Source organism: Ursus americanus, chromosome 5 (assembly GCF_024610735.1).
Source record: "Ursus americanus isolate L20-20 chromosome 5, mUrsAme1.1.p, whole genome shotgun sequence".
Taxonomy (NCBI): domain Eukaryota; kingdom Metazoa; phylum Chordata; class Mammalia; order Carnivora; family Ursidae; genus Ursus; species Ursus americanus.
This window is the reverse complement of record NC_142131.1, coordinates 46,918,662-46,942,867: the sequence shown is the minus strand read 5'-3', so window position 1 is coordinate 46,942,867 and position 24,206 is coordinate 46,918,662. Positions and strand designations below refer to the sequence as shown.

The 24,206-nt window shown below is 39.5% G+C and overlaps 1 protein-coding gene across 2 annotated transcripts in view; it reads right to left on the bottom strand.

Moving 5' to 3' along the window:
- JAKMIP2 (janus kinase and microtubule interacting protein 2) overlaps window positions 1-24,206 on the bottom strand; it is a 67,328-nt gene that overhangs the window by 8,560 nt on the left and 34,562 nt on the right. Inside the window, exons 12-20 of one of the 2 annotated variants that reach the window (XM_045795068.2) lie at window positions 24,018-24,116; window positions 22,318-22,416; window positions 20,513-20,566; window positions 19,538-19,603; window positions 14,412-14,480; window positions 12,186-12,263; window positions 10,050-10,253; window positions 4,521-4,586; window positions 897-967 (exon numbers count right to left, since the gene is read on the bottom strand). In XM_045795068.2, coding sequence (XP_045651024.1) covers window positions 917-967; window positions 4,521-4,586; window positions 10,050-10,253; window positions 12,186-12,263; window positions 14,412-14,480; window positions 19,538-19,603; window positions 20,513-20,566; window positions 22,318-22,416; window positions 24,018-24,116 — 786 coding nt within the window. In that variant the 3' untranslated portion in view covers window positions 897-916. The remainder of the gene's footprint in view (window positions 1-896; window positions 968-4,520; window positions 4,587-10,049; window positions 10,254-12,185; window positions 12,264-14,411; window positions 14,481-19,537; window positions 19,604-20,512; window positions 20,567-22,317; window positions 22,417-24,017; window positions 24,117-24,206) is intronic. The other variant, XM_087862154.1, reaches the window with a different exon arrangement.

Here is a 24,206-nt window from a genome sequence, read left to right as displayed (position 1 = left end):
TGTATTTTTCATAGCACTGGGAATCAGTGTCTAAGATTATTTATACATGTATTCATGGGGCATGGACTTGATAATTTAGTACTAATAAAACTCTTATTTTTCTAAATTGACATTGAAAATAATCTTATCTGAAAAGAAGATCCAATTTCATTTAAGAGCCTGCTTTCCTGAGTTCTGATGAAGTCAGACTGGGAGAAAGGGTTAAAAGTTATTTTTAGCTTGTTAGACTTAAAGAATCGGAATTTTCAAGCTGGAAGAGATACTAAACATACACTCAGATCTTCATTTTGCAAATGGGGAAGCAACTCCTTCCGCATAATGAAAGACTGATGAGAACACTGAGCTCCACAGACATCATGACCTCCCAAAGCAATACAATTAACTAGAACAGAATTCTTGATTTCCACAATACCTGATGGTTCCTTTCTTTCTTTTTTTTTTTTTTTTAAGATTTTATTTATTTATTCGACGGAGATAGAGACAGCCAGCGAGAGAGGGAACAGAAGCAGGGGGAGTGGGAGAGGAAGAAGCAGGCTCATAGCGGAGGAGCCTGATGTGGGGCTCGATCCCATAACACCGGGATCACGCCCTGAGCCGAAGGCAGACGCTTAACCGCTGTGCCACCCAGGCGCCCCGGTTCCTTTATTTCTTTAATAATCACCCAAGTGGACTGGATCTGCTTCTCACTTTTTTTATTTTAATTTTTTTAATTGAAACACAGTCAACATTAGTTTCAAGTGACTTTTTTCTCATTTTATGGCATTTAAGCTAACCAAACTAAGCGGCTTTTTAAAAAAACTAACAAACAAACAAACATGGGCATAGTAACTGGATGCAGCATCCTTCTCATCACATACCTCTTAGAACCACATTTTGAGAATTAAATGAAATCTTACCTTTAAGAGGCACCTTGACATCAAGGCCATAGAATAAAGGCAAGAGAGAAGAACAAGAATAGAAACAGAAACTGCAGAAGAAAAAGAAGAAGATTATGTAAATCTGGATTTCTTTAGTGTCATTCATGTTGTACAAAACCTCAAGCCTTTCCACTTTGCTCAAGTCTGACCGCTTGTCACATACGCACCAAGTACCTGCTGTTTAAAAAAACCGTATGTTTTACTCATCTATTGGCAAAGTAATGCGATGAATAACCAGTGTTAACTAACATCAGCTCATACATTTTGGAATTCTGAGGGGGTCTAATAGATAATAGATTTAAGCCCATAACTTTATAAATGAAAAAAATAAGCACTGAAAAGTTAGTCAATAGTCTAATTGCCTGTAATTTTATGGCATAATAAAACCTGGAGTTTAGCCCTCCCGAGTCCTACTTCAGTCCATATTATAGTCTGTTTTGTAATGTGTGGCAGGGCCTACCAAAAATACAAAAATATGACAGAGCATACACTTAATCACTTAAGGCTATCACTGCTTGGTTAATCTGACAGGTTTTAGGAGCCAGGCAGAGCAGGAAGAATACTAATAGGTAAGGTAAACATAGGATATATCATCCACAGTGGGACACTTCTGAGGTAGAAATGGGGACACTATTAGTAATTACATCAGGGCAGCAGGCATAACCTGGGTCTGCCTGGATGAGTGAGGATCTAGTATAAAACATGCTTGTACATCAGAGGACGCTTTGGAAAATGAATGCATGATGCTGTCTGAATCTCCATGCTTCTCAGATAGTTCTCTCCTTGTTGACTCATAGAAGTTACATGGAGTCTGATTTGTCTCTCTTCTCTGAGAACCTTCAAAAAGAAGCAGATACTTGGGTGGACAGACATTACGTAGCAATGCTACATAACCAACTGCCTACTAATTATTAAAGATCACAAGTCAGATCAGCTTTTTTTTCAAATATCAATGTCCTTGGTGATTGACTCTTACAGAGTCCGTCCTTAGCCTTGTTGTCACACCTCAGGAGCATTCTGTTGGACTCAACATTTTTAAATAAGGGTTGTCTACAGTATTCTCACATTGAGCACATTATCTGCATGTGTCCTGTAATGCCACTGTTAATAGGACTCTTGCTTCATTGTAGCAAAATTGTAGTCAAGTTATAAACATGATGCTAGGAGCCATGTACTGGTGACTGTTCTATTAGTCTGGAAAGCAGAGACCCTCTCCTCTTTTTTCACTCCTTGAAGATGGAGAGTGGTAAAATGACACCCGTAGCAGAAGATGGAGGGGATGGGAGGCTTTCACTACTTCCCTGAGGAGGTCAGATACCAGCTCTACGTCTCAGGGCATCAGGAGATGCCCATCACCTCATTGGCAATGAGATTCTTTGTCCAGGCAGTGTGGTGGGCCGAATGTAGCGCCTAGAGTCAGACACCCTGACCCCTGGGCTTGATTTGCCACAGACTGTTATAAGGTCCTAGGCAAGTTGTTTAATCTCTCTGGGCTGTTGTTTTATTATCTGCGTAAAAGGGGATCCCAATACCGCCGTGCCCATCTCACAGAGTAACCCTGCATGGGAGTCAATGAAGCCAATGACCACGGAAGTGCTCAGGATGAGGTAAAGCTGCACACCTGAGGCAGTTCTGCTGTCTGTGGTTATCACGTGACGTATACTGTGTGCATGGAAGCTGGGAACAAAGAAGGAATATTTCAGGTCCCCTCAGTAGTTGTTCAAGTACCCCAAAGAAAAGAAAGAGGAGTATTTCTGACGTAAGTGATCTTTAGCATTTTTTCTAGGCCTGTGTGTTAGAATTGAGGTCACGGGAATAGGAGGTGTGTCACAAATCTCATCTCTCATTCAAATCTCCGGTCAGAAATCAACCAGATTGTTTTGAAGTGGCTTAATTTACTATTATATGTGGAACATGCTGTTTTGATAGCTAAAGAATCCTTCTTTGTCATTATGTACATTACTCCATCATCATAAATGTTTAGGAAGTTCAGATCTGTGACAAGTTCAGGGAATTCTGACAGGGAACATAATCTTAATTTCCCTCCTCCTAAAATTTCCATGAGGTTTATTAAGAAAATGCCTAGGGGAGTGACATTAATAGATACTTAAAAAAAATCCACACACACCCCTTTGCAGTTTGTTTTTCCTTAGATGAATGGGGACTGAACCAAACTAAGGTTTCTGGTTTTAACTCTGATTTCCTCCTTCAGTCAGTACAGAAAATGACTAGAACCAGGAGCTGGCCATTAAAAAATGTGGAAAATGGAAGATATCAGGCATGTGCTTTGACAGTCAGGGAAGCTGGGAACAATCCCTGCCTCCTGGGTCTTCCTGCCAAACACTGGGAAGTCAGACTCAGTCTGTGGCACTTTACCTTTGCCTCATTCAGTCTCATAACACAAATAGCACATTTTGGAAATGAGAACTGTTCAAATTTAAAATTTTGCAGAGGATTTGAACTTTGTGTTTGAAAATTTAAAAAATTACACTTTTTAATTGAATGCCCTCAGAGTTTTGTCATTTTCACGTAAGTGACTTCATTGCTTCTTCATGGAACCCATGAAAGGAGGTGAGGGCAAGCTTTATTATCCCTATTTTATCTGTAAGGCTTAGACACAAGTCTAAGTCACATACTCAAGGTCAAATAGATCTGGAAAGACCGAGCCTACATAAGAATCCAGGTGCTGATGGTCTGGCTACTGGCCCCTACGGACTCCCTATGATCTCACACTTATGGAGAACTACAGTAGCAACTGGGATAAATAAAATCCTAACCATTGTCTCAGAAACGTAGATGATTTGCTGTTTTCTTCTTGGGTGCCCACGGGAGATCCTGGAAAATAGCCATATTCTTTTGTAACACAGGAATTCAGACTGGCACTCTAGAGAAAGCCTCCTTGCTGTGTTCCTAGCACTGGTGCTCTAGGCATCATGGTGGGGGGGAAGGGGGGGAGAATTCTTTGTTGTGTGAGACTGTTTACCTCACTGCACCTTGTTCGGCACCCCTGTGTGAGCCCTCTCCCTTCTCCCACCATGCACATTTCCAAATGTCCTCTTTAAGAACTACTATGCTTTACCCCTGAAAGCTTGGTTGACTTGGAGGACTCTCTCTGGTCACTTGGGGGAAGTGACATGAGGGCATAATTACCATGTGTCAACCTAAATTTCTGGACTTACTGTCAAGGGGACACTGCAGCTCAAGGAAGAAAGGGTTTCTTGTGAAGAATAACAAGAATGATTTTTTTTTCCCAAAAAGGGACGGAAAAGATTTTTAAAAGAAAGACCAAAGTAGAGTCACAAAACTCAAAAGAAACTTTTGGAAAGGAAACAAAGGTAAGAAAGGGGAAACTGAGGAAAGAAAACACATGTAGAAAAGAACAGGAATCAACACAAAAGGCAAACATGTCCCCGAGAGGTTGCTGAAGGCAGAACCTTTGCTGGCATGTGGGTGCCTGCCTGACGGTGAAGGTCAGACTGTCCCTACACCTGCCTGTGCACGATACACAGTAACTGAGAAGAAATGAAACACGGTGAGTGAAACTCACATTATTTTCTGATCTAAAACTTAAAGACAGAAATTCATATTGAATTGAACATGTACCTTTTCTTCTAAGTCCTTTATCTGTCGTTTCTGGATGTCTGTTTTATCCTCTAAGTCACGAATTCTCTGAAGAAAGAAAAAAACCCCAAAGAGCTAGTGAGCATTAAGTTAACAAGACGATTGTTCACCAACCTAAAACACAAAACTTGCTATGAAAACATTATTAGTCCTTGCAGCTGGAAACATCACAAATACGTTTTTCCATATCCAGGAGATTGTTTGGATGTTTAAAAAATCACCCATACTTGACTGCGCTGACTGTACATATATTTTAAAATTTGCTGCTCCTGTCTACTATGCCCATCCCTCCAGACCCTGCCCCTGTGAGGGAGGGGTACTTCGCACCCCGCTGCCCTTGGGCTTGGCCATGAGACCTGTTTGGCCAGTGGAATGTGAGTAGGAGTGAGAAGCGGGAATGCCACTTCCTCAGAGACAGCAGCACGTCCCAGCACTAGTGAGCAAGAAACCAACTTTGTCGTAGCCATTTGGATTGGGATTTTGGGGTGTTTATTACCACATTCAAGAATGGCTGAAGGTGACACACACAAATGCAAACAATCCCGTTGTTTCTGCTACCCTTTCCTTCCAACCTTATTTCAACTCTGCTTGAGGGTGGAATTTCGCACAAAACAGGATTTGCCAGTTCTTGTAAAACCAAGGAGAGATTACACTTCACCAAAAATTCCAAGGACGGAAGTGATTAAATTAGAGAAAAACTAAACATAGCAAAAATAGCACACGTAATCCTAAAGACAAAAATGTTAGTTCCGGAACTGTCTCTGAACTTACCTGTCAACTATATAACAAAATTCCAGTGATTTAAATAGCACAGATTTGAAACCAACATCACCTAGACAATTATTTGCAAGTCGATCTGGCACTCTAAAGGCCTTTCAGGTTCACGGCACACGCGTACACAGCGTAGGCTTGTTAGTCAATGCCTCTTTTGGGAATAATCAGAAAATGGGGAATTGGAGTCTGAGAAGAAAACAGTGGAGGCTAAATGGGGTGATAATATAGAAAGAGAGGTTTTTATAATGCAATGTGGGGAGAAAAGGGGGAAGCTAGAACAAAAAATCCTTGAACTTGGAAATCCTATCTCCCTTTTCTCTGAAACAGTGGTTCTCAACTGAGGAAGACTCTGCCCCTCAGGGGATATTTGGCAATGTCTGGACATCTTTTAAAGTTAGCTAATATAATCTGAAGTATACAATTCAGTGATTTCAGAATATTCACAAAGTGGTGCAACCACCATGACTGTCTGATTGTCTGGACATTTTTGAATCACATGTGGTTACTAATCACATCCGGGATGGGGCTTGCAACTAGCATCTAATGGGCAGAGCCCAGGATGATACACAGGACAGCCCCCTATCACAGTCATCTGATCAAATGCAGGGAGTGAAGAGGCTGAGGAGTCTGCTTTTAAGGGAAGGGGTTGAAGGGTGTGCAGGAGAGAATGAGGAGGTTTGGTCAGAGAGACTATCAAGGATGACCTTGAAAGTATGGGACAATGAATGCTGGGTAAGAGAATGGGCCTGGAAGCTAATCGTGTGGGTACATGGGAATGATGTGTGTGCTTGTGTATATTTCCAGGTGACAGAGCTACACAATAAAAGAATAAATTTGCTAGACATTCCCACCTTGAGTGTGCACGTAATTCCTTGATATGTCTACTGGATGTGGAGGCAAATATTTTATCAATACAATCATGGATCTGTGAGATTACTGCAATGTTTCCTCAGCCATCAAGTGTGTGCTTGTTTTGGGGACTTCCCGCAGAGGACAGGGCTTTGCTGGATATAATGGAGATTCCAGACATCAGTCAGCTCTTGATCTCAAAGAACCATTCCAATCAGAAGGGGAGACAAAGTTTGAAACACAGGGAAAACAAGATCAAGTAGAAAAGGTACACGATGGCAAAACCATGTTTAACTTTATCACCGATCTCTACTAACGAGAACAGTGCTGAGTACAAAGAAGCTGCCTCCACGTGTTGATTACATGAGTTATTTCTGCCAGTGTGTGCTGCATGTCCTATTTCTTTTTCCTTCCCATCTGCTTGCCATCCAATCCAAGAGGGATCCCTGTCAGGTCCAAACCAGATCCTGTTTCTACCTATTTTATCTGTACTGCTAATAAGTCCACCAAGTCACTGTTGTCGGCATCAGCACCGGTGTAACAGCTTACTGCCAGCCCTTCCTGTTTCTAATTTAGTACATCCACCTACACCAGCTGTGTGTACTCCTGACATGTGAAATCATCAGGGCAGTCCCTGAGTTTAAGGTGAAGAGGAAGAGGAATAAGAATAAGGGAAATGTAGCTAAGCTGCACTCAGAATATAAGCCCAACTCCTTCAAGGCCCAACATGATTAAACCTTGTCTCACCGCTCCAACTTCACCTCACATCCATTTCCTCTTGGCTCTCTGTGCTCCATTTTTATGGCCTTTCTCTCTGTTCCTTGAATATTCCAAATGTCCCCACAATACAGACTTAGACTCTGTTGTCCCTATCTTTGGGGACACTTTGCCAAGATCTTTGTGTGGCTGGTCACTCGGGTTTTAGACATCTTCAGAGAGGCCTGGTCTGACCGGTCAGTCTAAAGTGGTGAATCCTATTCCCAAATTCACACACACACTGTATACTTTTCTTCACAGCACTCAAGGACACTCTTTACATTGCCTTGGTCATTGTTTTTTGTGTTGTTGCTTTGACCCTCTTCATATGTAGCATAGATGAGAACAGTGACCTTTATATCTTTGTCCACCGTTACATTCCTAGTCTCTGGCACAAGGATGCCCTCAATATGGTTGTGAAAGAGTGTGAAACAGGGTACGCAGTATAGATTTTTTTTTTTCAGTAGTATGCAGTCCATTATTATCAGGGAGAACATCCTAAAAGAAGTAGATCTTAAACTGGGACTGGAAAAAAATGGGAAAATTTGAATAAATGAAGCAGACACTGAAGGGCATTTTAGGGTGATTAATCAGGCAAAAAAGGCTTGGAGGTAGGAGTCACGGCCCAAGTGGTACCAGGAAGAGGTCTGCATAAGTAGAGAGAAAGGTATGTTCTGCAGATTGTCCCAGATCAGGTTTTCAGGGAAGGGGTAGCCAGCTAATGAAGGACCTGGAGAGACCTGCATAGGACCAGACTCAACTGGAAATTGTGATCATGGAGGCTTTTGAGGAAGAATGTACCATCAGAAAAGGTGAAAGAATCTGCAGTGATACGCATGGCGAGCTAAAGAGAGGAGAGCTGGAAGTCTTCCCCACAACCGGGTCCCCAAGGCACACTGCATATGATTTTTATGCCCCTTGTCAAAAGATATCAATTATAGTTATTTTTCTTTGTATTAGTCTCCTGTGACTCCATCAGTAGGTCCTAAGCTTTGTAAAGGTAGGGTCCATGTGAATTTTCTATGTCTGGCATGGTGTTCAAAGTCTAGGAAGTGCATTTAAACAACTGACTGAACAAATGAGTAGATGATCGATTCGGGTTACATCAGAGGACATCTGGCAGAAGCTGGGCCTGCTGCAGTATTGAAAGGTCCTGCATATGCCTGAGGTTTCAAGTGTGGACAAAATGCAACAGCTTCAAAAACATTTCAGGAGAAATGCTAGATGGATGTAGTGCTATATTAACTATTGGAGATGAGGACAAAGAAGGCTCCAGGGTTTCCAGCCTGAGTGCTTTCAGATACAGTAATTCTCCTGACCAAGGCAGGCAGATGGGGAAAGAAGAGACAAGTAAGGGTAAGAATGAACATTTAGATTTGTTTCATATGGGAAACATTCAAACAGAAATGTCCAGTGAATAGTTAGTGATATGCTCTAGGATTTAACTGGATCATATACTGATATATGACAAATTCTGGCTAAGACCTTCTGGAATAATTCTCTCAAGTCAAAACTACTGATTATAATGACAGATAAAGAGTAAGAAATAATAACTAAAAAAGGCATTTTCTAGTGAACATTTGTTTGAAAGATAGAGAATTTCAATGGGAATCTCTGAGGCTTAGAAATGTAATATACCTATCCATTCAGATTGATAACTTAAAGCAAACAAAACCATGTCTTTCAGGAGTGAATCACCTTAGCTGGTTAAAGACTCAAAACAGATGACAAGCTTTTAATCAGAAGTAAATTCAGATAATTATTTGTACATCTTAAAAATAAACACTGCTGTGGTTCCATGGCACAACTCCTGATTTGTTGAAATTAATTAAATGCTATTGTAGCATAAGAAATTTATGCAGAGGACACTTTCATTCCCCAACTAATGATACCAGAGAGTCTATTATTAAAAGATTTAAAAAACGGTTTCCAGGGTCAAACGCCTGAACTTTATGAAGGACTCTGAAGGGCCACTGAAACAAACATGTGTACATTCACCATCTCCAGGACAAATGGCTTCAGAGTTCCCCTGCTACCTTGGATCATCTGTCCAACTATAAAGATTCACAGAACTCCTGGCTACATTGGAGGTACGCTAAGTGTCACGTTTTTCATCAACTGTTCTTATTGGGGTCATAAAATAACCTGTTCCCTTTCCACTCACCTTGAACTCTGAAGACTACATGATTCTTACTTCTTCTATAGTCCATCTGGATTTTATAACAGTTGCTTGTCTCAGCTTCTGAGTACCAAATATGACAGCCTGGCACTATCAGTTTTGGAATTCTTTTGGAATCTGCTTTTTGACCAGGGCCCTAGTCCTCACCTGTCAAGCTAAGACATGAACTAAGAGTCGGAATTAAGAATTTTGGCTCTAAACTGAGTGTCTCTTAAGCCTTGCTGGTCTAGATGAGGCCCATAAATCGTAATTGATAATGCAATGTGCGTATGACAGTGTAGTGCAATGGTTAGATGCACTGGCCTTGAGTCATGCCCACCTGAGTGGTAATGCGCACTGGAGCTTGCTATCTGGGTCATCTTGGGCAAGCTTACGCACTCTTATCATCATATCTCCTCAATTGGGATCATAAGAATACTTACCTTGTGGGCTATTGTGAAGATTTAATGCAATGATGTAAGTTTAGTTCCTGACATAGCAAATGCCAGTAAGCAAGCGGCAGCTTCCAGGCTTTGTTGGTGTTGCTGTTTGTTCTGGGAATAAAGAAAAAGGCCCTTGTTCTCTTTTACCCTATTCGATTATTGGATCAGGCTAGGTTATGGACTGGGATGAGTAACAGGATGGAGGCATTATTTCTATCCTGAGGACAGTCTTGCTTCCCTGCATAAGGGAGCTAACCAGGATCCAGGAGATTCAAAGGGTATTTCATGACAAAATAGTTTCCAAAATAGCAGCAGTATGCAATGCTTCTGAAATGCCAATTTTTAAAAAACTGAATCATTACAAAACTGTCCTCTCTCTGAGTCTAGGTGGAAAACAACAGTTATCTTACTCTCTGAAAATAGTTTATAGCTCCTGGGCTTCTCCACACCCATACTTAGTACCAGGTACTTAGTACTAAGTCCCATTTGCTTAGTACCAACCCTACACCGATGCAGTGACTCAGTCCTCACCTGATGGGCTTGCTGTAAGAGCTCCATTCTCTCCTGAAGAATCTGACAGTCATACTCTCTGCTCTTCCTCAGCATCTGCCGCCGTAACTTTTCTACTGCTGTCCTCAGCTCCTCTTGCTGTTTTTCACTTAACAATTCACCAAACTTGATAACAGTTTCTTGCTGCAGAGCATTGTACAAAGTAGCTTCTAGTTCCTGGATTCTCTGGCAAACAGAATTAGAAAAGTCTAACTTTGGAACTTAGCATTGATGTGTGGTATGCGAATGGAGACACTTGTGTGTATGGTTGGTGGGGGTCATGTATCACTGTAGTCATACAGGATCAGAGCAATTCGATAAACTTCAAAGCTTGTCCAGCTTAACCACCATTTTGATAATCCCCTTTGTAAGATTCCCCAAAAGCCATCCAGCTAACAATACATGAACTTCTCTGATGATGGGGAATTTGTTTCTTTCTTGGGATCTCGTCCATTTCATTTTTAGGAAGTCCTTACTTTGTTAAAAGAACTGTATATCCTTCTATTCTCAAATGCAGCTGAGAGTAAGTTTGTTCTCTCTTTCATTTGACAGACCTTCAGATATTTACATCTATCGTGGTAGCCATACTTTTAGAAATAAGCATTGAAAAGTGGCCTATGTTAGAATACTTGAAACTGGAGATATATTTCATGTACAAAAGGCCACTTCTCTTCCATATGACACATCTATGAACTTGAAGATGGCTGTATAGTCTCCACATCTTAAAATACAAATTGGGAGATACGATCTAAAAATGGCCTAGAGTCTTCAAAATTGGTCTGTTTTTTAATACTCTGAGATTTACAGCTGCTTTAGCTATAAAATGCCTCCTTGAGTCTTTTCTGTTTCAGATGAAGAGTCTACTGCTCCTTATATCCAGTTATTTTTTTACCATGCTTCAGATACAGCAGCCCAAACCTACAATCTTACCCCCTGTGACTTTTACAGAGGTGGACGGTCATGCCTGGGTAAGGGGTGTTTTCTTAGCTCTTGTGCTGGACTAAGAAGATCTCATCTTTTTAACATTAAATGTGGTTATCTGAACAAGTACTCAGTCATGGGACACACGAACACACAGCTGAACCCTACCATGTGTATGTGGAGGAGGCAAGGATAAAAGGGTAGGAAGGGAGGGGGAAAGTGATTCCTTCTTGATTCTCCAGGGACCAACTCTCATTTTCTCCTTTCCCCATCAAGTGGTGATCAGAATTTCTTACTCGTTTTGGAAGGAAAGACTAATTCATCTTTGTTATAGGCAGGGACTAAGTGCTTCACTCTTATCCCCAAAGTGACTCAGGATGCTTCCAGGAAAGCATTATAAAAACCTCTACTAGCAACTCCTTGAAATGTTCCTCTTTTAAGTTTGGTCTTTTCCTCTTGAGTCATTACTGTGAATTAATGGGGGGGGGGGGAGAGCATACGGAGAGAACAAATGCAAGCTATAGTCCAATATTAGGAATTATGTATCATTAATTTGGTATGGGGAATGAATCAAATGTGCTCCTCAGTCAGCATAACATTCTGTGGGAGAGAAAAAGGCACAGTCCATTTACCAAAGAGCTTTCCTTACTGTGGTTGGATTATGGATTAGGGTCTGGAGTCAGACCTGAGTACTACCTGCTTGTTTTTGTCAGGCAAAGTTCTTTCACTCTCCAAGCCTTCATTTTCTCATATGTAATACAGGAATAATCAACTTTATTTTTACCTCACAGGGTTGTTGGGAGAAATACGTGAAGTAAAAATGTATATAACAGACATTAAAGGCTCTATCATTCTATTACTACATTAGGCTCCCAAACAACTGGATTTGATTTAATAAAATTTCTCTTTAATCCACAGTACCATCCGATCTGTCCTTCATCAAAGTATTTTATAATAACATACACTTAATTTTTTAAATGAAACATAATTAAATAGTTATTAAGTATTATAAGATAATTATAACAGGAAAGAGATAGGGATGTATTTGTTCTAAAACCAGAACTGGAAAACACTGAATAAATGAGCATCATGTCATGGTCTATTCAAGCACATGGCATGACAAATGAACCAGGATGCTTTACTCCGCAATAGAGAATTGTGAACACTCTGGGTGTCTTTAGTGCTTGCTGTACCTACCATATATGCTTGGTCGAGAGCTTGTTTTCTGTAGTCTAGTTCTTCCTCTAGATAGCCTTTTATTTTGCAGAACTGTTCCTATAAGAAGGGGGCCATAATGATAAATGAAAGAGTTAATTGAGTTTACTAGGAAGTGATATATAAATTGTACTGATTAATGTTTTCCACCACAAGACAAGTCACTAGCATTTGTAGGGTCATAGATTTTGTCTGTTAGGGAAATAGTTCAACTTTCATAGCCTCACACAGGGAATGTGAAAATCAATGGAAAGAAGTATAAAAGATACAATGATCAATTGACATGGAATGCTTTAAAGGATTTTTATGTTAGTTCAAGAGTATGTGGTTAAGGACAAATTTGATTTTGACAAGATAAGTTAGCAACTAGTAAGTATATCCGTGCAAATATATTGAGAGAATCTATTTTTGTAATAATGTTTAGGAAGGTAATATATACAGTTGTATAATAAAACAATTATTCAAAATTATCTGTGTACAATTAGCAACACAAAAATGGATAATGATTTAGTGAATGGGGTGTCACTTAATGAGAGAGCTTCTGCTCCTGAAGTTCCCCTGCTTGTCCTCAGTTTCCACATGCGTGCTCTCACATTGCAAGCATCTTGCCATTAGCATTTAAAAATAAATCTTTGTGTACAATGTAGCTGCAAGTACAGTCAATTATTTCTTTGTGTGCTTAACTGAAGGAACAAGGACCTCTTCCAATGCTGGAGGAAAACTGGACTGCATCTACTTTCAAGAGACTGTCTGCATGTGGTAATTGTGCTGGTGACTTCCCTGATTACCTCTGAGCTCTGGTGCCTAGAACAGTGCCTGGTACAGGCTGCTTGGGTAATTAATATTTGTAGATTTTAAGAGTTTTCAAGGGTTTTGTTTTGTTTTTAAAGATGAACAGTTCTTGTCACATGCTTTGACTTTAGAGTCTAACGTTTGGCAAAATAGAAACTCCATGTAAAATATAAGCAAATGATGTGAAGCTGTCACATACTATATAAATGCAAGTTGTTACTATTATAGGATTCCCTAATCTGATAGGAATCACTACCTGTTTTTTAGTAGTAATAACACTAATGAGAGTACAGTTATAAAATTCTATGTATTCCTATAAGTTATAATCAACAATTCCTGTGCTTGGAGATTTAAAAAAAAATTTAATTGTGGTAAAATACATACAAAATAAAATTTATTCTCTTAACTGCTTTTAAGTGTACAATTCAGTAATGTTAAGGATATTTACATGGTTAAGCAGCTAATCTCTGAAATGCTTTTCATTTCGCAAAACCGAAACTATACCCATTAAACAACATCCCATTTTCTCTTCCTCTTAGCCCCTGACAGCCATCGTTCCAACTTTCTAGGATACTTATGTAAGTGGGATCATCCAGTATTTGTCTTTTTGTGACTGGCTTATTTCACTTAGCATGATGCCCTCAAGGTTCATCCATGTTATATCACATGTTAGAATTTCCTTCCTTTTTAAAGCCTGAATAATATTCATTGTATGTATAGACCACATTTTGCTATCCATTCATCCACTGATAGACACTTGGGTCGCTTCCATGTTTAAGATATTGTGAATAATGCTGCTTTGAACGTGGTTGTACAAATATCTTTTTGAGACCCTACCTTCAATTATTTTGGGCATATACCCAAATGTGGTATTGCTGGATTGGGTGGTAATTCTATTTTGAATGTCTTCAGCAACCACCATACTATTTTCCTTAGCAGCTACACACCATTTTACATTCCTACCAGCAGTGCACAGGTTCCAATTTCTCCACATCCCCACCAACATTTAACTTCTATAATTTTTGATAGTGGCCATCCTAACGGGCATGAGGTGGTTTGGAGAGTTTTAAAATCAGAGTTATACTCATCACTTCTGTAATTTTTACTATGACTATATATGGTGGAAAAATTATTTAGGCTATGGAAAAAAAACACCGAGTTGAATTTTCTTCAGCATTAGTTTTAGAAGTATTATAAAAATACAACATATTTTTGAAGAAAATAACTTGAAATTGTGGGATACTTCCAGGAATTTTGTTCCATAGTCTGTACACAAAATAGTGGAAAGGTGCAAACTTTCATCAGTGCCAGATAAGCACTTTCATCAGTGCCAGATAAAACTGGTAGAAAATAGTTGTCTCCCATTTGCCTTGTCAATTTTTCTTCATTTTTATGATACCTCCTCTTTATACTCACCATGTCACTTTCTAATTCCATCATTTTCTGGTGTAGGGCAGCCTCTGCTCCTTCAATTTGCTGGATCCACTAAGGAGTAAACAAGACAAAAAAGTCTACATGATTGCTTGATTTGGTGTATATCGTGCAGTCTACTGAGTTGCTTTGTCTCTTCCTCTTATATTTCAGGAAGCAGACAAGAACTGAAGTGAAAACTTAATGCATTTTATCTCTTAGTTCAGGAAAGATAGTTCTTCATTCATTCATTCATTCATTCATTCAACAAATGCATTCATTGATGTCTACCATGTGTCAGGCACTGCACTAGATACGAGGGCTTTGATGGTGAGTAAGACCAACATGTTTTTCTGCCTTCGTTAGAAAACACCATAAAAGGCTTTCTTGGAAGTGACAACTGCAACTGAGTCTAATGAATTTGAGTCAGAGATGATTAGGCAAAAATGACAGGAAGGTTCCAAGCAGAAGAGACATCTAGTTCTCCATGGCTGGGGAAAACATGATAAAAGAAAGCAAGCCAGGTGAAATGGCAGTTTTTCAGTGTATGAAACTGACTATAGCTAAGTGTTGAAGAATCATTTTTGTCGAGTGGAGACATTTTAAATCACATAAAAAACGCCTATCTTTCCTAACACTTAGAATATATCATGTTAAATGGCACTAATGTTAATATTGATCGGCACCCTGAGTAAAAATAGATTTTGAATAATACGACATGAGCTTACCACATATTTGGCTTAATAGAACAAATTATTATAACGGGTCTCTCCCAAGTTAAACATCAGCTCATCCCTTAGGGAGGCAGCTGGGCATAATAATCATGGGGGTTCTAAAGGCACACTACTTTGGGTCTAATCCCAATTCTATCTTTTCATGGCTGTGCAGCCTTGAAAGGTTGTCTGATTTCTCTAAGCCTCAACTTTCTTTTCTATTAAATAGGGTTAATAATTTGAAGATTAAAGGATGCAATTAATGTTAAACACTATTCACAGTGGAATGCATGTACTTGGTACCCAATAAATTCGTTTTTGGTTAACATGTATTTTTGTACTTCTACACTGTTAGAAATTTGCCTCACTACTAGAGATTTCTTTTTTAGTTTATTGTGATAAATTATGTGGTGCACTGAGTATTTTTTCTATATACTAAGGCCTTGACATTCACAAGGCGACACCATGTTCAACAGCCTCTTAGGGAAAAGAAGAAATGCCTGGGGAGACTGGAGGGTCTACTCGCTCAGTTCTTGTACACACATGTGGCTTCCCCTTGAAGCAAATTTCCATCAAAAGTCATGGGTAAATAGCCTCATAATGCAATTGCATACCATCAAGCTTTATTAAAATGCTTTCTTTCACTTGCTGTCCATTTATCATTGAGAAACAAATTCTCTTGTAAACAGTGTTTTTAAGAGTACAGTAAATTGAGGGGTGCCTGGGTGGCTCAGTCAGTTAAGCATCTGCCTTCAACTCAGGTCCTGATCCCAAGGTCCTGGCTCAGCGGGGAGCCTGCTTCTTCCTCTTTCTCTCTGCCACTTCCCCCATCTCCATTTGTGCTCTCTCTCAAATAAATAAAATAAAAATCTTAAAAAAAAAGTACAGTAAATTGAAGCAGTCCAGTCATGGGCTTCAAATACAGATCTGTGTGTTGACTTGAAGCCCTTATTACTTGTGATACAGGACAAGTTTCTGAAGCCCACATCTCAGTTTCCTCATGTGTGGAATGCAAACAATGGGATGAATATAGGACAGTTATAAAGAACAATGAGATCTGTGCAGTACCTGGCCCATAACATGTTCTCACTTAAGGTCACCTTACTATTTAAGACAGAGAAAGAGAGAGAGCACGAGCACAAGCAGGGGGAGGGACGGTGGGAGAGGGAGAGAGAGAATTTCAAGCCAACTCCCTGCTGAGTGTGGAGCGTGAGGCAGGGCTCAATCCCACAACCCTGAGATCATGACTGAGCTGAAGTCAAGCGTTGGACACTCAACCAGTTGAGCCAGCCAGGTGCCCCGGCTGTTACTATTTTTAATACAAAGTCACAAGAGGATTTACTTGTTGGAAATTTGTCTAGGTTCAATCTCTGGTTATAGATTATACTCCTAGACAGCAGAATGCTATTCAAAGTTGCAGAATCAGAAACTTTAAGGTTGACATTTAGAATTCCTGGGAGATAGAAATGTTCATCTGTAAATCCCAAAGGTAGGAGGTGACTTTAAACTTGTGAATTGTGAAGATCTGCACAAAAGGTAATTGCCCAGACTATGCGCACTTTAAGCACAGGCATGTGTCTTATGCATCTGGTTCTTCCACTTAGATCTTCAGTGCTAAGCACACTGTCATCACTCTGTACATGTTCAACTGAACCCCTCATACCTGTCTTGCAAAGGAGGTAAGTGGAGGCATGAACTAAGTTGCCAAAGCCCTAAAAGAGCAGGTCCTATGGGCTCTACATAGTGCACTTCCTGCTTTCAATAGGATGCTTAAGGGGAATTTGGGTGCAGCGGTTAAGAAGATCATGGACTCTGCAAACAGACTGCTTAAGTGGGATTCCTGACTCCAGCATTTTCTAGCTGTGTGACTGGGGCAGTTACCTACCTTCTCTGTGCTTCAGATTGTCATATATGAAACTTCTGACATGTAACAGTCATACCAAGACTTCGGCAATTAGAGCAGCGCCAAGTGCAAAAGAAGCACTAAGCAGGTGTTAATTACGGTCAAGCTCAAGTTGCATCACATGCCACACAGAACAGGGAATGGAAGATTTTCTTCCAACAATCTAAGTAAATGCAAGGTACACAGACCTATTTTTCCTTTTCTTTTTCCTACTCATATTTTCTTTTCCATTTCCCTATCCTTTCCTTCATGTCCCAAGTCCTTGCCTTTCACAGAGCAGTTAAGTTTTCTTGATATTCCTAAACTAAGGTGACTTTTCTTGCAATAGAGAATTATAGCCCTTTATGAGTCCAACTGAATGAGACACTCTGGCTTTCAGTGACAAATAAATGTAGCAGACCTACAGACTGAGTTTTCTTCATCCAACTGGATGTCACTGGAACACTGTCCTGTGGACATTCACAAAGTCACTTGTTCACTCCTTCAGCGAACATTTTTTGACCCCCTGTTAGATGTGCTGGACTGTTGTGAAAAGCCAGGCAAACAAAGTGGAGTATTTGCCCTCACGTGGCTTAAAGTCTAGCATTTAGGTGGTTGAGGGACATATAACAACAGCAAAAAATGAGCAGTCACGTTATAGTTGTTAGAAGCCATTGTAGCAGATGCATAGGTCACTGTGGAAACAAAGAGAAAAAAAAACCCTAACTGGGCTTGGGTAAATAAAAAGGCTTCCCCATGTAGGGAGATGGCTAATGGTTCAGATTTAGCCAGACCAAGGTAGAAAAGGAAGAAGGGAATATCTTCGAAGCAAAGAGAACAGTGTAAAGGACCAAGGGATGGAGATAGTGATAGAGATGGAGAGAGAGAGAGAAGATTGGGACCCCAGAAGGATTTGTGTATGGCTGGACCTTAGCTATGGACCAAAGAAACAAGTGGGATCCTGGAGAAGCAGGTAAGGGCCAGATCCTCAGGGACCTTATGGCAAGTTCTGGATTCTGGGACCTTATGTTAGAGATAATGTGGTGCTATTAATTTGTTGCGGAGAGGGAAAGTGATGGGTCTGTAATTAAATCATAAAGGAAGTAAGTTTTTTACAAGCAAATCCCAAATATCATTTCACGTGTAAATACCTCAGTATATATCCCTAACAGATAAGGCCTTTTAAAAAAATCCTTAACTCATTCTTCCTCTCCCACTCCCCCTGCTTGTGTTCCCTCTCTCGCTGGCTGTCTCTATCTCTGTCAAATGAATAAATAAAATCTTAAAAAAAAAATCCTTAACTCAAAGACCATTTTTATACCTTGCAAAATGAACATGAACTCCTTTTGTTATCTCATTCCTGGTCCATATTAAAATCTCCCCAGCTGTCAGCAAATGTCCTTTTTTTCCACACTTGGTGCCCTTGAATCAGGATCCAAAAAAGGACCATTTTATTTTTATTTTTATTTTTTTTAAAGATTTTATTTATTTATTTGACAGAGATAGAGACAGCCTGCGAGAGAGGGAACACAAGCAGGGGGAGTGGGAGAGGAAGAAGCAGGCTCATAGCGGAGGAGCCTGATGTGGGGCTCGATCCCGTAACGCCGGGATCACGCCCTGAGCCGAAGGCAGGCGCTTAACCGCTGTGCCACCCAGGCGCCCCCCCCTTTTTTTTAAAAGGAGCATTTTAATACTTTTTAGGTAACTTTTTATTTTATAGCAGTCCTTCCCTCTCCCTACATTTTTTCCCCTTTATGTCATGGTATTGCTTGAGTAACTCAATAGGTCATTTGACCTGGAGAATTCCCTCACTTCAGATTGGAGAAAGCAGATCACTCACTTGTATATGGTTTCATTTATCACAAACTCTTTATACATTTAGGAATTAAGAAAGCATCTCAAGGAATTATACAGTTGTCATTTTACCCAAGCATGTACCCATGCCTCTCAAGTATGTACTGATTCTCAAAGCATCCTGAACATAGCCAATTACATCAAGCTTCTCCACTTGGCTCTTTCCTTTTGTCTCTCTTCCTACCATTTACCAGGTTTCGACACAAGGGGGCCAGAGCACACTCAGTGTTGCTCTTCTGCCAGTCCCCAGGTTGGGCTTTCTGAATGCGACTGCAGTGAACCACCACCAAATTACAAAATCAATTGAGGACAACCGGTGTGTACGCAGCCAGGGAAGAGCGCATAAAAAGAGCCAGGTGCCATTTTACCACCTCTCAACAAAAACCCTTCTTTATCGCTGTCCCAGCTTGGGAGGGATTGTTTGGATAATGTAATCCAGAAAGTTTTCCATGTTTTAAGGGACTACAAAGCGAGAATTATCCACCCACCCCAGATCAGTGTGTAGACTTTTCTTTTGTGTGTTCTCATTCTATTGGGGTTGTATCACCCTGAAAAAAAAAGATATTTATTAGGTATTCGGTAACACAAAGTCATGTGCAAAGAGAATGTCCTTCAACCCTACCCTGCTCTTTAGGTGTTAAGTTAGACATTGAGAGGATTTCAATGTTAGTTTGATGTATTACCTTTTCTGCCAGGGACAGCACAGTGCTGGCCTGAATTATGGCCACTTGTTCTTCATTTCTTAAGTTCTGCCGAGAGAGAGAGAGAGAGAGAGAGAGAGAGAGAGAGAGAGAGAGAGAAATAAAGAAAATAAGCTGAAGACAGTCATGATATTTGCACTATCTGCCTAACTGCCTGCCATAGATACTACTGCATATGCATGTATAAAAGTAACAAATGTTCTATTGTACTTAGTAACAATTCTTAACAAAAAGTTCATTCAAAACATGTAAAAGGACATTAAGTGTGATTTTTTTATGTCTCTAAGACTGACTTGATTTCGTGTTTCACTGTGAGCATACTTAGCTAATAGTCAGGTTATGAGAAAAGCAGAAACCAAAATGAAATAAAAAGTAATCTTTTCATAGTGGTTTGATGTGATTTAATTGATTCTGTTCTCTCCTTTGATGATTTTTCAAGGCAAAAAATGGGTGACTCCTTCAACCTATATGCATCATTCACATAATATCTCAATGAATGGTCCTCCCACTGAATTAATATGCCTTGACCCTGCCTAGAAGGTGTTTTTAGAAAGAAAAGAGATTATAGTTTCCTGGTCCATTTTTATGGGGCTGTCACCAACCCTACTATTTAGCAGCATTTGCAACTGCATGACTGATTAATTTCACGCTAGATGGCTCCAAGCAACAGTGAGAAGGTAATTAGCTTTAATCACTGCAGATGTGGTCGGCATTCAAACGTGAAACCAGCCCATAAAAAGCACTTCACCAGTTCCCATTTCTGGCACTGCCTTCCAGAGATCCTTACAAACCTCAACCAACATGTTTGATAATGATTGATTCTCTTCAAGGAGCTACATCCTTAAGTGAACATGGCCTCTCACTTGCTATTATTTTACATGATGCCCTGGCAAGTACTTCTTGCTCCTCTTTGGGCAAATTCATATAGTTACTGCCCTTAATCAATTCATTACTTACCCCATTATCACCTAGGATATCAAGCTGCTTTATGAGATCAGGGATGTTTACATCCTGCAATATCAAGGAGATACATCAAATCAAAGACACAAATGTAGCTTACTATTCTATCACTGCTTGACCCTTAACTTTAAGAAGACATTTTAAGATGTGTACTTCCTTGGGTTATTTTCAATCAGGCACATGTGGCTTTATGTTTTCACTCTGCTTCTTCCAAGTTGCGTGAACCTGGTCAAACTACTTAATAGTTCATTCTCAATTTCACCAGTTGCAAAATACCTCTTTCATAGGCTGATCTTGAGGATAAAGAGATGGTATATGAAATAGTCTAGAATATAGTCAGGACTTGGAATTCTTTCACTGAATTTTTTTTCTTATAATTGCCAATTTTTTTTGAATTATGGTAAATTTGAGGCATAAAGATAAGTAACAGGTAATAAATATAATCAACTAATTTCATTCTAATTAATGGAATTCTAACCTGGTTGAGATTTTGACCGCCACATAGAAAACTATAGCGCATTCCATTTTTTAGCATTAATTTCATGCTAGGGAAAATATCTCATTTTAACTGTACTTCTTGAGTCAGTTTGAAGCAGCTGAACTCCTCTGGAAAAGTTCCCCTGCATATAAATTTCATCCATTGGAGTAGGTTGTTTGTGATTTATCTAAGAAAGGTATCTAAGGAAAAGACAAAGTAAAGTCCTTTTCATTTAATTAGAGCTGAATAAAAAAACCCAACAAACTGCTCTGGTTTAACAAATTTTTGTGTAGCCCAGGAAGGACAGAAGTTTAAACACCATGAAAGGGGTGGAAAAGAAGGAAGCACAATTCTACTACCTAATTTTCCTCCCACTTTTCACTTAATTAGTACAACTCTCTCCTCTTACCCACATCCCGAGAGCAGTCCATCTGACCCCTACCACCAGGAAGGGGGAGGTCTAGCTCAGTTTCATAGGTAGAGAGAAGGCAACAAAAGCAGGTATTATCTGGCAGCTCAGAGTGGGAGCAGGAAGGGCCATGCACAAGGTCAAGGAGAGACCAGGAACAGCGGTAGGCTTCCCAGCTTTCCCTCCGGGATAGATATTCACCACGTGATTTCATTACATTGAAGGACAATATATTTTCCAGGAGATGGAGCCACCTCCATTCAACCTTAATGTTTAAAATGTATCCCGATATCCCTAAAAACTAAAATACATTTTACCTAAATGAACAACATGTTATCAATCATAGGTCCTTCCAAAAGAGAAATCTTCCCCAAATTAAACATAATAAAAAGAGATGGTGAACCAGATGATTTTAAGGTCTCTTCCAACACCAAAATTCCAAGATTATGAATCCCACAGCACTCAGGACAACGTAACAAAGGGACTCGACAAATACTTTTTTATCTGGTATACTTGAAATACGGAATTTATTTAATAGTTCCCCTAGACAATTTAAGGTAATTATCTTAATATTTCAAATCTGTATCTTCTTTACCCTACTCTGTTCTAAATAATCATGATTTCCTGTGTTCTCTGCTGTTACCATTCATACATCTGTCACACATCTTTTTTTTTTTTTATAAATTAAAAAAAAAAGTTGTTTTAAGTGGGCTCAAACTAACGACCCTGAGATCAATAGTGGCACGCCCTACTAACTGAGCCAGCCTGGTACCTAGATGTGACTATTTTCAGTTGCTACATAGTTGGTATCAAAATGACATCCAGTGACTAAAAAACAAAAGTGATGAACAACTTCCCCTTTTCCAATTCCCAGTTTTTCTTTTTACAGGCATAAAAATTTGAGTATCTGCCTACCTTGACACCTTCTTTCATACAGTAGATCTGTAGAGCACTCACACCATCAGAGAATGGGTGAATTTGTAGATTAAATGGAGGGGATCGTCTCTCTCTTTCCTTGAAATACAGTGAAGAATATATGGGAATTAAAAAAAAAAGCAACAACTGATTAAACACCAAACCAGTTGTCTGTGTTCTCTCTTTATGTTATTGCAGTAGTTTATCAATATCATGTGGCAAGAAAAAAAATCAAACTCAAGATGTTCATGCTTAAATTTAATGGAAAAGAATTGATCAACTAAGAGGTATGGTAGAAGAATTTATAGATGGTGTCATTCAGTCTTGCAAATTTTTTGATCAGAGAAGTGTCGGAAGTAAAGTTCCCATTTAAACTATATGAATATTTAGAGCTTTCAGGTGTCACAGAGAATGGTCTGTTGACCATGAAGTTTTATGGCTGCTAACAGCCTTTGGCATATTCAATCCACTCAAGCTTTATGATGAAGAAATGTGAGCTGCTAAAGAGGACTTCACTCTTCCTCACTGGGGAACACCAACTGCTAACTCTATCCAGATCTAATTTGAAAAAAAACAAGAAACAAAATAACAGAGCTATCAAATGGGAAATTTTCTTATCTTTATGTACCTACATATGTTCAATCGGATTCTAAGCCAGATTATTATTTTTTTAAATTTATTTAAGTAATCTCTACCCCAAATGCGGGGCTAGAACTCATGACCCACCGATCAAGATTTGCATGCTCTTCTGACAGAGACAGCCAGGTGCCCCAAAGAAGTCAGGCTTTTTCATTTTTTTTTTTTTTAGAAAGGGAAGGGGGTGGCAAAGAGAGAGAATTTAAAGCAGGCTCCACCCCCAATGTGGACCCCAACATGTGGCTCAATGTCAACCCTGAGATCATGTCCCAAGCCTAAATCAGGATCGGATTTGGCTTAACTGACTGAGCCACCCAGGCACCCCCGTTTTGTTTTTATTTTTCATTATTTTTTAAAGTAATCTCTACACCCAACATGGGGCTTGGATCAGGACCCTGAGATCAAAAGTCACATACTCTACTGACTGAGCCAGCCAGGTGACCCCCACCCCCTAGGCCAGATTCCATGTGATACAATCAAAATCTGATATGATTAATATATTTTACTTAAAAAAAAAAGACTGAAATTTGTTCAGGTTAACTAAGGTATTTCCTAAAACAAGTTACCTTGCTTCTTAGCCTTTTGTATAAATGCATTATAGATTAAAAAGTTTACTCACGAATTCAAGTGTCTACCAAAATATTTTTGTATATAGCACAATTTGAAATGTAATTCTTGAGGTAACATTTTTATGAGTCAGAATTCAATGAAGGATGGAAATGATTATTTAAAAGCTATGAAATATTGATGAAGTTTGAAATTTATTATTTAAAGTATTTAAAAATTATTCATTAATCTTATTCTTAAAGGCAACAGTGTCGAAAAGTATAGTATCTGAGCAGACAATTCTGACTGGCATCAGTGCTTTACCACTTATAGTCCCAGGTCTTGGGCAAGTTATTCAATCTCAGTTGCCTCATCTATAAAATTTTGATCACAGTTGTGAGGTTGAATGAAAGTAGGCATCTGAAATGCTTAATTCAACACCTCACACACAGGATGTGTTCAGTGCATGTTAATTGTTACGATTATTTTTATTATCATTATTATCATCATTTCCTTACTTCTAGCTCTAGGTTTCGAAACTCCAGCAGCTCATTCTGGTCTCGGGCATCCTGTAGTTCCTGTTGTAACCGGTGATTTTCTGCCTCCTGTTTTTCTATCTAATAAAGTAAATCCTCAAGTTAGGTGAACATTGCAAAAACCATCTGCAATTTAGCAAAGCAAGCACGGAGAGCACTCATTTAGTTGGT